The following is a 13,595-nucleotide window of genomic DNA, read 5'->3' on the forward strand; positions in this document are numbered from 1 at the left end:
GCATGGAAGAGTCATCAGGAGGAAGCCTTACCTGCAACCTCATCACAAATGTCAGCAACTGAGGTACGCAAAATTGCATTTAGGCAAGCCAGAGGCCTTTTTGGCAACAAGTGTTGTGGGCTGATGAAGTAAAAATTGGTTTGTTTGAAGAAAAAAAAAAAAACAGACTGCATTTGGCAGATCCATTATGCTTTTTGGTTGTGTGGGAGCCAGTGGCATAGGAAACATTGTACTTTTAGAGGAAAGAATAGATTCTGCTAAATATCAGCAATTTCAGTATGCCAATGTAAAACGCTCAGCCACGATATATCTATGTACGTACATATGTATGTGTGTGACTGTACTGTATAATATATGTCTGAATTTTTTACGGCATAACTAAAATTCTGTGCATTTTCTGATCTTTCACAAACTACAATTCATTTTTTTAATTTGTATAAAATAGGATTTAATATCCATTTAGGGTTTAGTACACGGTATAATAAAATACACACACACAGTAAGAAAATTTGCCTGACTATCTAACGTTTTCTGCTTTGCAGTTTTTTCCCCTGCTTGGATGTTAAAATTACCCATTTTATATCCTGAATGTGTTTTTTGCAATAATCTATCTGTTGGCATCTGCGTTGTGAGCAAACCTCTAGCATCCAGCATTACACCTCATAACACAAAGCTTGTTGAAAGGAGTATACATTTTAAACAGGTCAATGTTGTCCCTTGTAGCCAAAATTCGTACTGCGGACTCGGGAATAGCTTTTTTCGAACTCCAAAGATGAATAAAGCTTGCAGGGTTGGATTCTTAACAATGGGTCACTAACTCTTTTGCTGGAATATGGGCGCCAGCTGTATTACTTTAGCTGGCCTGTGTTTTGACAAATCATCAGACCTGGGCTGGTTAGAGTGATAGTAATATTAAATGTTGTGAATGCCTGCTAGCTGGTTTAAATCATGTAATAAGGGTCTCACATTACTATACACTTCTCTGCTGACTGCTTCAGATCGTCCAGAGTGGACTGTGCTTTTCCTTTAATTGATTCCAAGTCAAGATTTTGGATGCTGGTTAACTGTCCTATGACAGATGTTTTTCCCTCCTCTTCCTCATTGTCCTCTTCAATCATTTTGGCCAGTTCTTTGGGTAGCTCCACATCTCCTCCAGCCAACTGGATCTGTGCATCATCAATGTCACTCTAAGGACAGAGGGACACACTGATTTAAAACTATATCAGAGTCAAGATAATATACAATTCTTTTCTTAGCAAACAGTGCAGAACTAGAAAGCCTTGCTTTTTATAACAACATTATAAGTGAACTGTTTCTTTTCTACTTTATCTTTTTCTAGCTCTGCTATAATAATCATATCTTTGCATGGCACAGATCATAACATCAACAGTTCTGCCCCCGCCAGCTCAGTAGATTCTACCTTTCTGTTTCTTGATTTATTGACCATGGGAAATTGTCCATCTGTGTAGTTATTGTATAATTTATAGTTTTGTAAGTTGGAGGGTTTTATATATACTGGGTTCAGTTCTCCCCTGCAAACCTGCTCTTGGTCAGGCTCATCCTCACCCATAACATGGTTACAACTATAGATAAACATTAGTGCTCACATATGTAGTTGCAGTTGCTGCAATTTCTCAGCAGTATGTAATGTCAGTAAAACCCGTTTTATTAAAGGTACTTAAAATGCACTCCTTGCACCTCCGTCTAGTTGCACGTGGTGCCGCTCAGTCCTTTCTGCTTTCCGTTCAAAATTTCATGCTGCTGCGCCTATCGATGCAGGGGAATCCAGAAGCTACTGCCAACTCCGGACCAGGAGATAGCTCCAGGATTTCCTCAGTGCCCTGCATCACTCACTGCAATTTAACTGTGCCAAAACAGTGCACACATAATTTGCATGCTGAACACTGAAATTGACGCCAAGCAGACTTAAAAAATGTTTGTGCAACTGCACAGGAGCAGTTTTAATTATCTTAGCGAATTAGAGGCAATTGCAGTAGGTGCAGCACAATTGTGTCAAGAGCATTACTCCTTTGTGAATGCAATGATGTCGGAATTTTGGTAAAATATGCTGCATTGTAGGAAAAAACCTACATGAGCCCTATTGTCATAACAGTTACTGTGTTGTAATTCTTTAAATTATAGAAAACATTGCATACATCTTTATATTAAATCGCTTTTTTAATTCTCTATAAGGCCATCTACACGTTTCACTAACTTGGATATCATTAACAAGGCCATGCCCATAGTTTGGAAGCCAGTGCTCTAAAGAATAATTCAGAAAAAATTCATGCACCCCAATGTTTATATTATCTCATACGGCAAATAACCATCAACATTGTTATTTACTAGTGTGAAAAAACCCTTATGGAATAATGAAACCTAATACACTATTTTAGATGCAGCAAATTAATCAAATGTGCTTTCTCTGTACCATAATTCCCTATCTATATGCTTAGTAGCCAGTTGTTTACCTTAGGTAGGCGGTACTTTTCTCTGAAGTGACTACGAAGTGTAGCTCTCTCAGCCTTACGCTGTGTGTATAAAGCATCCCTCTCCATCCTGAATGGGACAAATAATAGCAAAACGATACATTTTTAGATTGTTCTTTCCTATTCTAAAGAAAGGAAACATAAGTCTAAGCAACTTTCCAATATGAAATAATTAAAAATTTGTAGCGCTTTAAATGTTATTTGTAAATGTAGTTGATATTGAAAGCAGCATTTGCTGAACTCCTGGTTGTTACATTTTAAACAATGTTGCAAAGATCAGTCTTCTCCGGCAAGGCAGGTCTGTCAGTCTGCTGCCTTGGGTTACATTGTTTCAACAGTCTGAGCCACTTGTAATAAATGTATATTGCAAAGCTGCTTTGAATTTTGGTTTCTTTTATTAGGCAAAAATTTATATTTTGTGTTGCCTTGTCCTTTAAAAATGAAATAGAACAAGAAAAGTGAATTAGAATATGTCATATAAAGTGCGTTATAACCTAATCCTTTTGAGTGGTAAAGTATAAATATTTTAAAAGAATGGTTTTGTTTTTTTTATGTTTTAAATTTTACCAGTGTCAAAACATGTAAATTCTGCTACACATGGGCATTTTAATATTTGTTCCCATGCACTGTCTTTTTTATGCATTCTGGCACACACAAGGCACGTGTCAATAGAGCGGATTCTTTTCTGTGTTGCTTATGCTCGTGGGACTGTGCTGAACGCAGGTGAGAGGCTGCATACATTCCCCACAGAGAAAGTTATGACATTGACTAGTATGTAATAATTGAGATTAAGGGTCATCTGGATCAGTTAAAGCATGATTTCTGGGTAAGTTAGTTAAAACCAAGGATAATATACTTGTGTGAAATATATTTATATTGTTAGTCACTGTCCTTTTTTTTTATTTATCAGCCAGAAATTATGTGAGAGTAGCTCTTGAAGGGTTTAACATTTAACACCACTTTCCCCAGACATAATTTCTAAAGCTGCATCTAAGTTCACTTATATTCCTTAAGAGACCTGCAAACAGCCACAGCAAATCAGCCTATGGATAATGAGGTTCAGTAGGTTACAGCGTCTGGCCATATAGTAAACAGTTCCATAGCAGAAACATTAATTGAGCTGTGTAACCTCAGAGCACATTGACCTGATAATAGTAATGGTTTCTCAGATGACATGGTTCCATCATTTCCTGGACAAGCAAGGGTGATTCGCCACAAATAAATCTCACAAATACCATCCATTTGGCCTGATGCAATATATTCTTTAATCTTGGGCTACGCTTTAATTTAATATATTGCGTATGTAGAGGTATGCCTGGAAAAGCTCCTTAGGGGTCTTTACAGCAAAGTGCAATAATTCTAAGAGGAAGATTACAGACTGTGGGAAAGGGGAGTTAATCTGCCCTCCCTATTATATTTAACTTATATATTGTGCTTTGTGGGAGCTCACAGATAAGAGTCTTCTTAACACCATCTTAAGCTGACATGTTAATGTGAAATCACTGCTGTTCATTAATTCATACTTTTACCATAAATATCTCACTTTGCTTCTTAATCAAAAGGTGTTTGAGCATCATCCTCCTCCTCACATATTATTTTTACACACTTGTTTCATTCTGCTCCTGTTTCTCATTCACTTTATCTTCTCAGTCTCAAGCTCTTGCTGTTCTCCATCATTATTTATAAATCAGTTTAATTTTCTGATAATGTCCATTTTCTTTTCTTTTACCTTTTGACCCTTTTTTTAGGGTTCCAGTATTGTTTTTATTATTATTATCCCTATTGTCAAACCTAAAGCTTGCTCTGTATATTGCTGTATCAATTCTGGACTAACACATAGGTTTACTTAGTCAGAGGTTTATGATTATATATGCTGAAGCATACAGAGTATGTAAGGCACTGGCTGTTTATTTGCTCATAGGTTCCTGACCTATTTTAACTGCATGCCTGGTGTATGATGCTTATGTGATACAGCAAGAATTGCCTCCCTTGAGCTATAAGTCTAGGGCTGCTGCTCCCAGACCCTACACATCAACCAGTGAGTGATGGTGCATGCTATATTAAACTATTATATGTGTTTTCTGAATATGATATTATTGGTACGTGTATGGGCATTTTAAGTTGGTTGAAAGCAAAACCCCGATTGGTTGCCAAGGGGTACTGCTGTGGAGTACATCTTCTAGTTGCCTTGGAATTTAAAAAAATAAATAAAAATTATTTTGTTTTATATAAATTAGTTGCTCCATATAATTGATTTATATTCAATATAGTCAATAATTCTAAATTCAGTAATTCTAATTATGGAATTTCAGGACAGTGATCACCTCATTTGTGTGTACATTACTGTCCTAGGACTCTTGGCTAGTCTTTAGCTAAGGCTTCTGCAATGGCAATACATCATCATCTTGGAGCCTCAGCTTTTAGTTTATGCTATCATCATTCATTCTATTTCATTTGTAGTTACTAGTTAACAAATGCATAAAAATAATCTAGATACTGTTAGTGCATGTAGGGATCTGTTTATGGGATTATATACCATTTACTGATATAACAAGCTTTTACTCTCCATCCCTGTGTATTGTTGCTTTATTCTGGTAAGTGGTCTGTTCTGGGTATATTGTGATTCCTTATGTTTATTTTCCTATTTTTTGCTGCATCCCTCTTTTTACTGGCCGGTCAGTCCCTGTTCACCCTAGTGTGTAAAGGAACACATCTGATCCCCATGTCTGTCCTCTTCACATAATCCAGCAGTGAGTTGCATACACACAATAGGGAGGGGGATAGTGTCTGACAGATGGGAGGATTATGTGTAGGAATGTTTACGACTGGAGACAATAAAATAGAAATGTACGGAACTCATACGGATTAAGCTAGCAGGCATTCCACATAAATTGTAATTAAAGAGATTAACCCATTTGCTGCTAGCAACCCTTTGGTTTGGAAGCCTTGGATATCTGAGTATTATGAATGGCACAGTAAATGTCTGAACACTTTATATTTTACTTCTGATACCAAAATATATATATTTTTTTATCTTCAGCAGGCCCTCACATTTATGAGTGGTAAGGATGGTGTATGTCAGGGTCCTATAGCTTTGGATAAACCTTTGAGAATGAATTTATGGTAGATACACATTGTTTAGAATTTATTTGGCTCCAGGTTCTAGAATTCTGTCTAGATTCAAGGATTTCAGGCACATTCCAGTACTTACTTTTTTTAGACTATTTCCAAAAAGGGAATGCTTATATCCATGCATTCCTTAACCACTCTGCCCAGTTTTCTATCTTATGTGATCAAACAGTCTTTATGATATTTACACTATGTTGTTGGCACCTAATACAATTACAGTGCTCCTACAGTTCTACTATCTGTTCGGAATTTTATATCAATTGTCTAATGTTTATACAATCTCCCAGTAACACATTCTGTACAATAATTATCTGTTTTACCATGTGGATCTGTGTATTTATTGTAAGCCTGCTATTGTACAGATTACACCAAGAGGTTTTGCAGAGACAGTGGGGGCTTTGGCAGTTATTGACTTACAGAGAAATCATTGCTTTGTTGATCCCCCTTAGTTAGAATTTAGGTCTTGGGGCAACCTAGAGGGCATTATGGTTGAAGTCTCATTGCTGCTAAACAAGTTCCAGTTTGTAAAATAGTACAGCAAAGTGTGTGATCTATCAGCATATGAATGGCTTAGCTAGCATGCAAAGTTAAGAAATGATAACTTAGGAAATCAGTTAATACTTACTTTTCTTCAAGAAGCTGCTTTTGGTACTCTTCATACTCCTCCCTTGTCATTCCTTGGGCTTCTGCTGCTGATTTTTCTCCTTCTCCCTTTTCTTCTTTGCCGCCAAGACCTCCTGTGAGGTTCTTCAGCTGCCCACCTACCATTGTCTTCACCATAAATGCCATATTGCAGAAACGTATCTTCTTAAGACTTTTGTTCGGAAATGTCTGATAAAAACAGACAAACGTCTGACTGTTGTTACAATGCTAAGGTCCAGTCGGTGTTAACTGGTTTCTTTAGAAACTCATGGACAGCCTTAGCCCAACAACACAAGGGCAAGCTTTGCCAGAGACTTTTGGCTGAAGGAGTACCGGGGATACCCTTTAAGCAACAACCTGTTCTTGCTGCTAATTCCAAAAGTCAGTGTATCCCAAACTTTTGGCCTTGGGCTTCTCACGCTGTGTAACTTCCTTTTTCATGGAGTTCAGCACCACAGAGCTGGCCAGCTCCCAATAAAGCTTCTCTCTCCCCTGGCTTGTGAGTTTGTGGGGAGGAAGGGAGGGAGGGAAGAATACAGTGTAGTCACAGCCACCAGAGGAGCTCACTGCACAATCAGTCCCTTCTGCCGAGTCTGGCTTACAGCATCAAACCCATTGGCTGTCATAAAGTCACTTAGTCTTTCCAATCTGTTCACATATCTCAGCTACAGCCCACATTTAGGAAACAACAGACACACTTCTGATTAGCCACAAGTCTTTCAAATGCCCATTATTTGCTCCCTCCCATATCCTGGCTTCTTTTTCTTTAAAGATAGCTTGGCTTGTTTACTGTGTGGCATGTGTGCTGAAATCCTGCTGGTCTTTTTGCTCTTGCAAGGGTTAACTCTGACACTTTATTTAGGATTGCTAACTGGAGCTGAGATGCCCTAAAGGCGTTGCATTAACACCTGTGCTACTGAAACTCTGCTAGGTTATGTGTGAAACATTTCAAGAACATTTGGAAGGCGATACAATTAACACCCTGAGCTGTATGCTTTTATACAGAAACATCTATCAAACATCTTGGCTTTTAATGGGCATGTCCAATAAGTCACAGAATTATAAAGGCTTTAGCAAATATTTATCATGTTTAAATACCTAGTAAGTGGCTAATTGTTATTTTGTTTATACACAAAACTGATTTGATTTAAGTAAAGAATTACGCAGGCCACCAATTGAATCATGTTTTCACCTTTAAACTAACTTTTAGTATGGCATAGATAGAGATATTCTGAGACAATTTGCTATTGGTTTTTATTGTTTATTTTAGCTTTTTGTTCAGGAGTTTCAGCAGCTGGTTGCTAGTCATATTTACCTTAGCAACCACAAAGTGGTTTGAATGAGAGACAGAATATGATTATGAGAGGGACTGAATAGAAACATAAGTAATAAAAACTAACAGAAATACAATTGTATAGGTTTTTTTTGGCTGTCCATTTGAAAGCTGGGAAAATGTTTCAGAGGAAGGTAAATAATTTAGAAATTATATAGAATAAATCCTAAAAAACAATTATGCAAATATTGCAAGGAATAGAACATTCTATAACATGTGTGTACCACCCCTTTAAGTACCTGAAGTAAAGAACACATGTTTAGATGTCTCAATCATCAGAGACAGGCTGACAGCAAAGGTCTAAGTACAGTTAAATTATGTGACTTATTAGACTATTTACTGATCAACACCTCATGGATTTTACTAAACAGTTGTTAGAAAATGGGCCAGTTTATTTTATTGATGGGTAGAGATGCTCTAGAAAGTCTAACATTTTTGCAAGTTGGTCCCAAAAGAAAATGGTGTATTTTAGGACTAACCACAAGATGATGTCTAATTGGTGGAAAAAAATGCCTGTTTATAAAGCTGTAATGTTTACATTAATGCTGAGCTTCCCCTGTGGAGTAAACACCTGTGTAAAGGCTCTGGGTACACTATAAATGTGAATTGTACTGGAATTGAGGACACTTAGTGACTAAAGGTTCATGATTGTTGGTGAGATTCTGCCTATGATTTGAGCATGTTTACCTCTTACAGCAGTAAGACTAAAGGTCCCCATACACGGGCTTGGCAACATCGCCAAGCGAGCGGATCTCCTCCCAATATCCCCACCTACGGGTGGGCGATATCGGGAGAATCCAGGCTAATTCGAGGGTATAACGATGGGTATAGGAAAAGTCGGTCCGGGGACTAGATTTTTTAACCTGGCCGATTTGAGGCCAGATATCGGTCGGGCAGGCCCATCGGTAGTGCCCATACACGGGCCAATTAGCTGCCGAATCAGTCTAAGGGACCGATATCGGCAGCTACAATCGGCCGTGTATGGGGACCTTAAGTGGGGCATTTGTAAATGCTGGGCAAATTTGCACATAGGCAGTAACGCATAGCAACCAGTCATGATTGTTTATTTTCAGCCAGCTACAGGTTGAACAACAAAAACAAACATTTGATTGTTTGCCATGGGTTACTGCACGGGGTATATTTGTTTATATGTTTGGTTTATTGGAAAACTCGATGAAAAGTTTTGAAAAGAAAATCACAGGTATGGTACCAACAGTTGATGTCTAAAAATGTGACAGCTGTATAGGTGTGCTGTATATGTGCAGTTGGTTAACACCGATAAAAATCATGTTGCTATATTAGTATTAAACCTAATAGCAGAAGAGCAGTTTTGTCCTTTGCAAATACACAACCAGTTGTTTCTTTACCCCCTGTTCACATTAGTTTCTTGTAAACATACCTTTTTATTTTTTAAATACATTCTTATTTCCCATTTTTCTGCTCAATGTGTTGTTTATTCAAGCATCTTCTAGCACTCCCTTATGTCAGTCCCAGAGGGTCAGAATTTGATTAATGCACCTTACCTGTAACAAGTGCTCTATTTCTAATATTATAGAAGATAGGTGCTGAGACATATTATACTTTCTGTACAGGTATGGAATCCCTTATCCGGAAACCCGTTATTCAGAAAGTTCCGAATTACGGTAAGGCAATCTTCCATAGACTCCATTATAAGCAAATAATTCTAATTTTTAAAAATGATTTCCTTTTCCTCTGTAATAATAAAACAGTACCTTTTACCTGATCCTAACTAAGATATAATTAATCCTTATTGGAGGCAAAACAAGCCTATTGGGTTTATTCAATATTTAAATGATTTTTAACAGACTTAAATTATGGAGATCCAAATTATGGAAAGATCCCTTATCCGGAAAACACCAGGTCCCAAGCATTCTGGATAACAGGTCCCATACCTGTACAACATTTTATGTTACATCTTTTTATGCTAGCCTTCTTCCTCAGCCACATGTTCTGTGAATGGATTAAAAAGATAATACCATTTATTATGATGCATTTAAATAGAGAATTCCAATGCAGTTAACTGGGGGGGGGGGGGAGTGCCTCCTTAGGAGAGGCACTAGGATGCACCCTGTCACTGTTTGGTATAGTATATATTTGAATTTGTTTTGTATTATGTTTTGAAAAAATCTTTGAGCCATTAAAATGTGGTTTTATTTTCACTGAATTTTTTGCTGTTATTTGTATATTGGTTCAGGGCCTATCAGTGAAATATAAAATGTGATTTCCTTTCCTAATTTATATTGTTGCAATTAATTACTGTAGCAAACACACCAGTTTTACCAGTGCAGGGCAACAGTGCATTATATTTTTATTACTTTAAATCTCTTTTATTTTTTGGTGTTACTGTTCCTTTAACTATATGGAATTGCAAGGAGTGCATTTTGCCACAAGTACCTTTACTGAAAAGGGAAAAGCACAAGTTGCACACTGTGTTTGTAGACGTTAATGAGCTCTATTATTATCCAGTGTTAATGCAACAGAGTTCCAAATGCAAGGCTGTACACAGTGTTTAAAATACTCTTGTAGACAGACACAACAGTGAGTAACAGCACACCTCTTAAATAGCCTGACATCAGCTGCAGTATCACGTTTGTGCTGCAGTGTTCTACATGTGCTGTAGATAGCTGAATTTAGCCAGGCCCATATTTGTGGCAAGGCCACAATGGCCCGGGCCTAGGGTGGCACAAATTAGGGTGCAGCATGCCACCCAGCCGCACCTAAAGTTTGCTCTCATCCACAGGCCAGGGGTCTAGGCACGTGGGAGATCTCTGCACATTCTGTCCCCTCTGCTCCATGTGTAAGTTCAAAGGATGCACTGGTGCTAAACGCACTGCAGGGAAATCTGGCCCTGGATTTAGCATGGGTACAGACTGCAAAGAAATCTGAGTTGTCACAAGTAATAAGCAAGACAGTATAGCTTTTAACAGTAAGCAAACTGCAATCTGATAACAATGGTGACTTGTGTGTGTTTTAATGGGGAAGGTTTGAAACCTAAATATTTAACAATACTATGAAGTGAAAGGTTGCACAGCATTGTCTTAAGGAACTGTAAATACATGTGATACCTTACTGGTTGCCGTTTTTTATTAAAGGAAATCTATACCCCCAGACTTAATCCTTAACCAGCAGACAAGTTATTAGTGTATTAAGTGGTTTACTAAAGAATCTTGCAACCTGGAATATATATATCATTAAATATTGCCCTTTTACATCCTTTCCCTTGAGCCACCATTTTGTGATGGGCTGTGTGCTCCCTCAGAGATCACCTGACAGGAAATAATACAGCTGTAACTGTAACAGGAAGTAGTGTGGGAATAAAAGACAGAACTTTGTTTAATCGCACGCTGATGTGACTTAAGCTGGCCATACACGCACCGATAATATCGTACAAAACCTCGTTTCGTACGATATTCGGTGCGTGTATGGCAAGTTGGCGAGGCGGCTGATATTGCAGGAAGCTGCTGATATCGGTCGACTCGCCGATCGGGTTAAAAGATTTTGATCGGGAGCCATAGAAGGCGCCTGAGCAATATCTGCCGTCAGGGCTGAATTGGCAGAAGGAGGTAGAAATCCTATTGTTTCTACCTCCTTATCTGCCTGTTTCAGCCCTGAAGGTTAGTGGCGGGTCTGACGATCTTTCGTGCGACATATATTGCCTGCCCCGCCTCTATGCCTTAGGCATAGGGGTGGGGCAGACAGTTACTTTCACTTTTCAGAACTTCTTAGATGTCACTGCACTTCTCACATTCCCTCTCCCTCCTCACCATCTAATTGTGTAACCAGTGGATGGATATGGGTATCAGGTCCCCCCCATACTGGCACAGAAACAAGATTTTAGCAGGATGCAAAGATTGCCTTAATAACAGTGTCCACAAAATGGTGCCTGCCTGTTTTCTGCAATGGTGAATTCCAGTGCTGAAAGAAATAAGTTTCAAAAAATGTATATAGTGTAATTGAAGTTTATTTTGCTTGACAAACACAATAGAAAACAATTTGTAATTATTTCTTAGGGTGACAGGTTCCCTTTAAAGGCCACCATAGCTGTTTGTGAGGCTTTATTATCAGTTACTAGAAATCAACACTTATTTACAATTGCAAGCCATAGAGCTAGGCACAAAAATGAAAATGCTCTTTACTAAAGTTCTTGCACCTGCTTGCTGTGGTCTACACTTGCACTATGTGCCAATATACTGCTTTCTTCTGTCTGCAACATAAGGTCAGGGTGCAGCACACTCAGGCTGGAGGGAAGGTGAGGACTGACTGTGTGTTGCACTTATATAGGCCTAATATAGCTCTACTTGCAGCATTGGATTAATACTCAGAGCATTTTTGTTGCCACACCCCAGGAATGCCCATATAGCTGCACCCAATTCATGAAGCAGGTACAAATGTTTTGCCAGTATTGAGTATGAGGCAATTTTTTATAGAATGCTGCTTACAAATTGTCAAAATTACTCCTTTGGCATGGAAATACCAATTTCGAAGTGTTATACAAAAAGAAGATGTTTTATTTGACCTTAAGGCAGAACTCTATGTATTTATAGTTGGTTAGCTAAGTTACTTACCCTGCGGTGTAAATAAAGAAATGACAGTTAAACACACTGGTTAATATTTATCTAAGAGAAACTAGAGATTGCCGCCAGTCTGTCTAATCCTTTGGCAAATATTTCCCGAAAAATTCTATATAAGTCAATAGAGAGCAGCATAAAAAGCTGATAATCAATATTAAAGCTCTGTTTAACCTTTTAACAAATATCAATCACTTACCAGCAGTCATAGTGCATACATATATCTGGGGGTGTTTTGTGCACCAGGACTTCTGCCTAGTACTAGGGCCAGGTGTTGGGCCCACCGTAACTGCATTAAAATTGCTACTTGTGTACATTGCAGTGCAATTTCCAAATGGTTTTAAAAAAAGTGCAGTATTTTTGCTGTTCTTAAAAGAAAATACCATCTTCCTTAACCATGCAGGGCAAGTGCAGATACACTGCAGTGAGTGGGTAGCCCAGTTAGTTTGCTGTCAATATTAGCAGAAAAAAACAGTACAGCTAATAGTAGCCTAAGCTGCAATACATGAGCACAGTGTGAACTGACTGGCAAAAATGTACCATGTGCTATGCCTTGGCTACAGCAGAGATGCACCAGAGAATTTATGAAACATTTTAATAGTTTATAGCCCAATTGTTGTATTTTTACAGTACTGTACCCGGGGATATTACTTATTATCAAAGTACAATAATATCTATAATATGCATTTGTAGGTAGCTTTGTATAGCTCTTAAAATTGTGTCATGTGATTGTAATATAGGAATATGTAAAAATAATTAGGCAGGTTGGTGAAAGTCCCTTTATATCTTTTGCAAGGGCCAAAACATCATCCATGGAGATTGTAATGCACATATTTTGGCATTGCTGTTGAATATAGTTTAAATAATCCTTGGCATATCTGGTGTCAAACTAGTGGGAAAATCTATGGCATTCATATTTATGGATTTATTTGTGCCGATGCCCCAAAGTGCCAATTTTGAGTTGATTTTCTGAAAATGGACAAACCATGAGGAAATGTATTGCAAAGTGATCATAAAGGTTTAACACTTTCATTGTACTTTTGTACTTGCATTTTTCTTAGAGAGTGAATGACATGCATAATTGCTGCACATTCTGCATGCTTGAAGGTGGGAGCAGCCTTCCTACAGCTGCTTTTTCATTACCTTGATCCTGTGAATAACTATTATTATACAAGTGCTTTGGTATCAATACCCCAGAAGAATTGGGCTCTTAGATATTGCATGAACATTATAGGTAAGCAGATGCCTGTCTACTGAATTCCAGATATTCACTGAGTGAAGGCTACTGAATGTACACTTTAATATTTTGGCATCTCTAGAACTATACACACCATTATAGATAGCAGCTAGATGTTTTACTGTAAAATTTAGTTTTCTACCACTGTATAGTGTGTATCAGTATTTGTTGGTTTA

General features: G+C 38.0%; 1 protein-coding gene across 1 annotated transcript; it reads right to left on the minus strand.

Moving 5' to 3' along the window:
• Nucleotides 1–422: 422 nt before the first annotated feature.
• On the minus strand, nt 423–6,674 carry lman1l (lectin, mannose-binding, 1 like). Its single transcript, NM_001016497.2, has 3 exons — nt 6,244–6,674; nt 2,472–2,559; nt 423–1,187 (listed from the first exon to the last, which is right to left on the minus strand). Exons 1-3 carry the CDS (start codon nt 6,405–6,407, stop codon nt 963–965), a joined length of 477 nt encoding a protein of 158 aa, NP_001016497.1. The 5' UTR covers nt 6,408–6,674; the 3' UTR covers nt 423–962.
• Between the last annotated feature and the right edge of the window lie 6,921 nt (nt 6,675–13,595).

Source organism: Xenopus tropicalis, chromosome 3 (assembly GCF_000004195.4).
Source record: "Xenopus tropicalis strain Nigerian chromosome 3, UCB_Xtro_10.0, whole genome shotgun sequence".
Classification (NCBI taxonomy): domain Eukaryota; kingdom Metazoa; phylum Chordata; class Amphibia; order Anura; family Pipidae; genus Xenopus; species Xenopus tropicalis.

Bases quoted from the DNA above. Each gene is read 5' to 3' on its own strand.
- lman1l (NM_001016497.2), bottom strand. From the start codon at position 6,407: ATGGCATTTATGGTGAAGACAATGGTAGGTGGGCAGCTGAAGAACCTC. The intron at 2,560-6,243 runs GTAAGTATTAAC...TGTCCCATTCAG, and splicing joins AAGCAGCTTCTTGAAGAAAA to GATGGAGAGGGATGCTTTAT. The intron at 1,188-2,471 runs GTAAACAACTGG...CTCTGTCCTTAG, and splicing joins AAAAGTACCGCCTACCTAAG to AGTGACATTGATGATGCACA.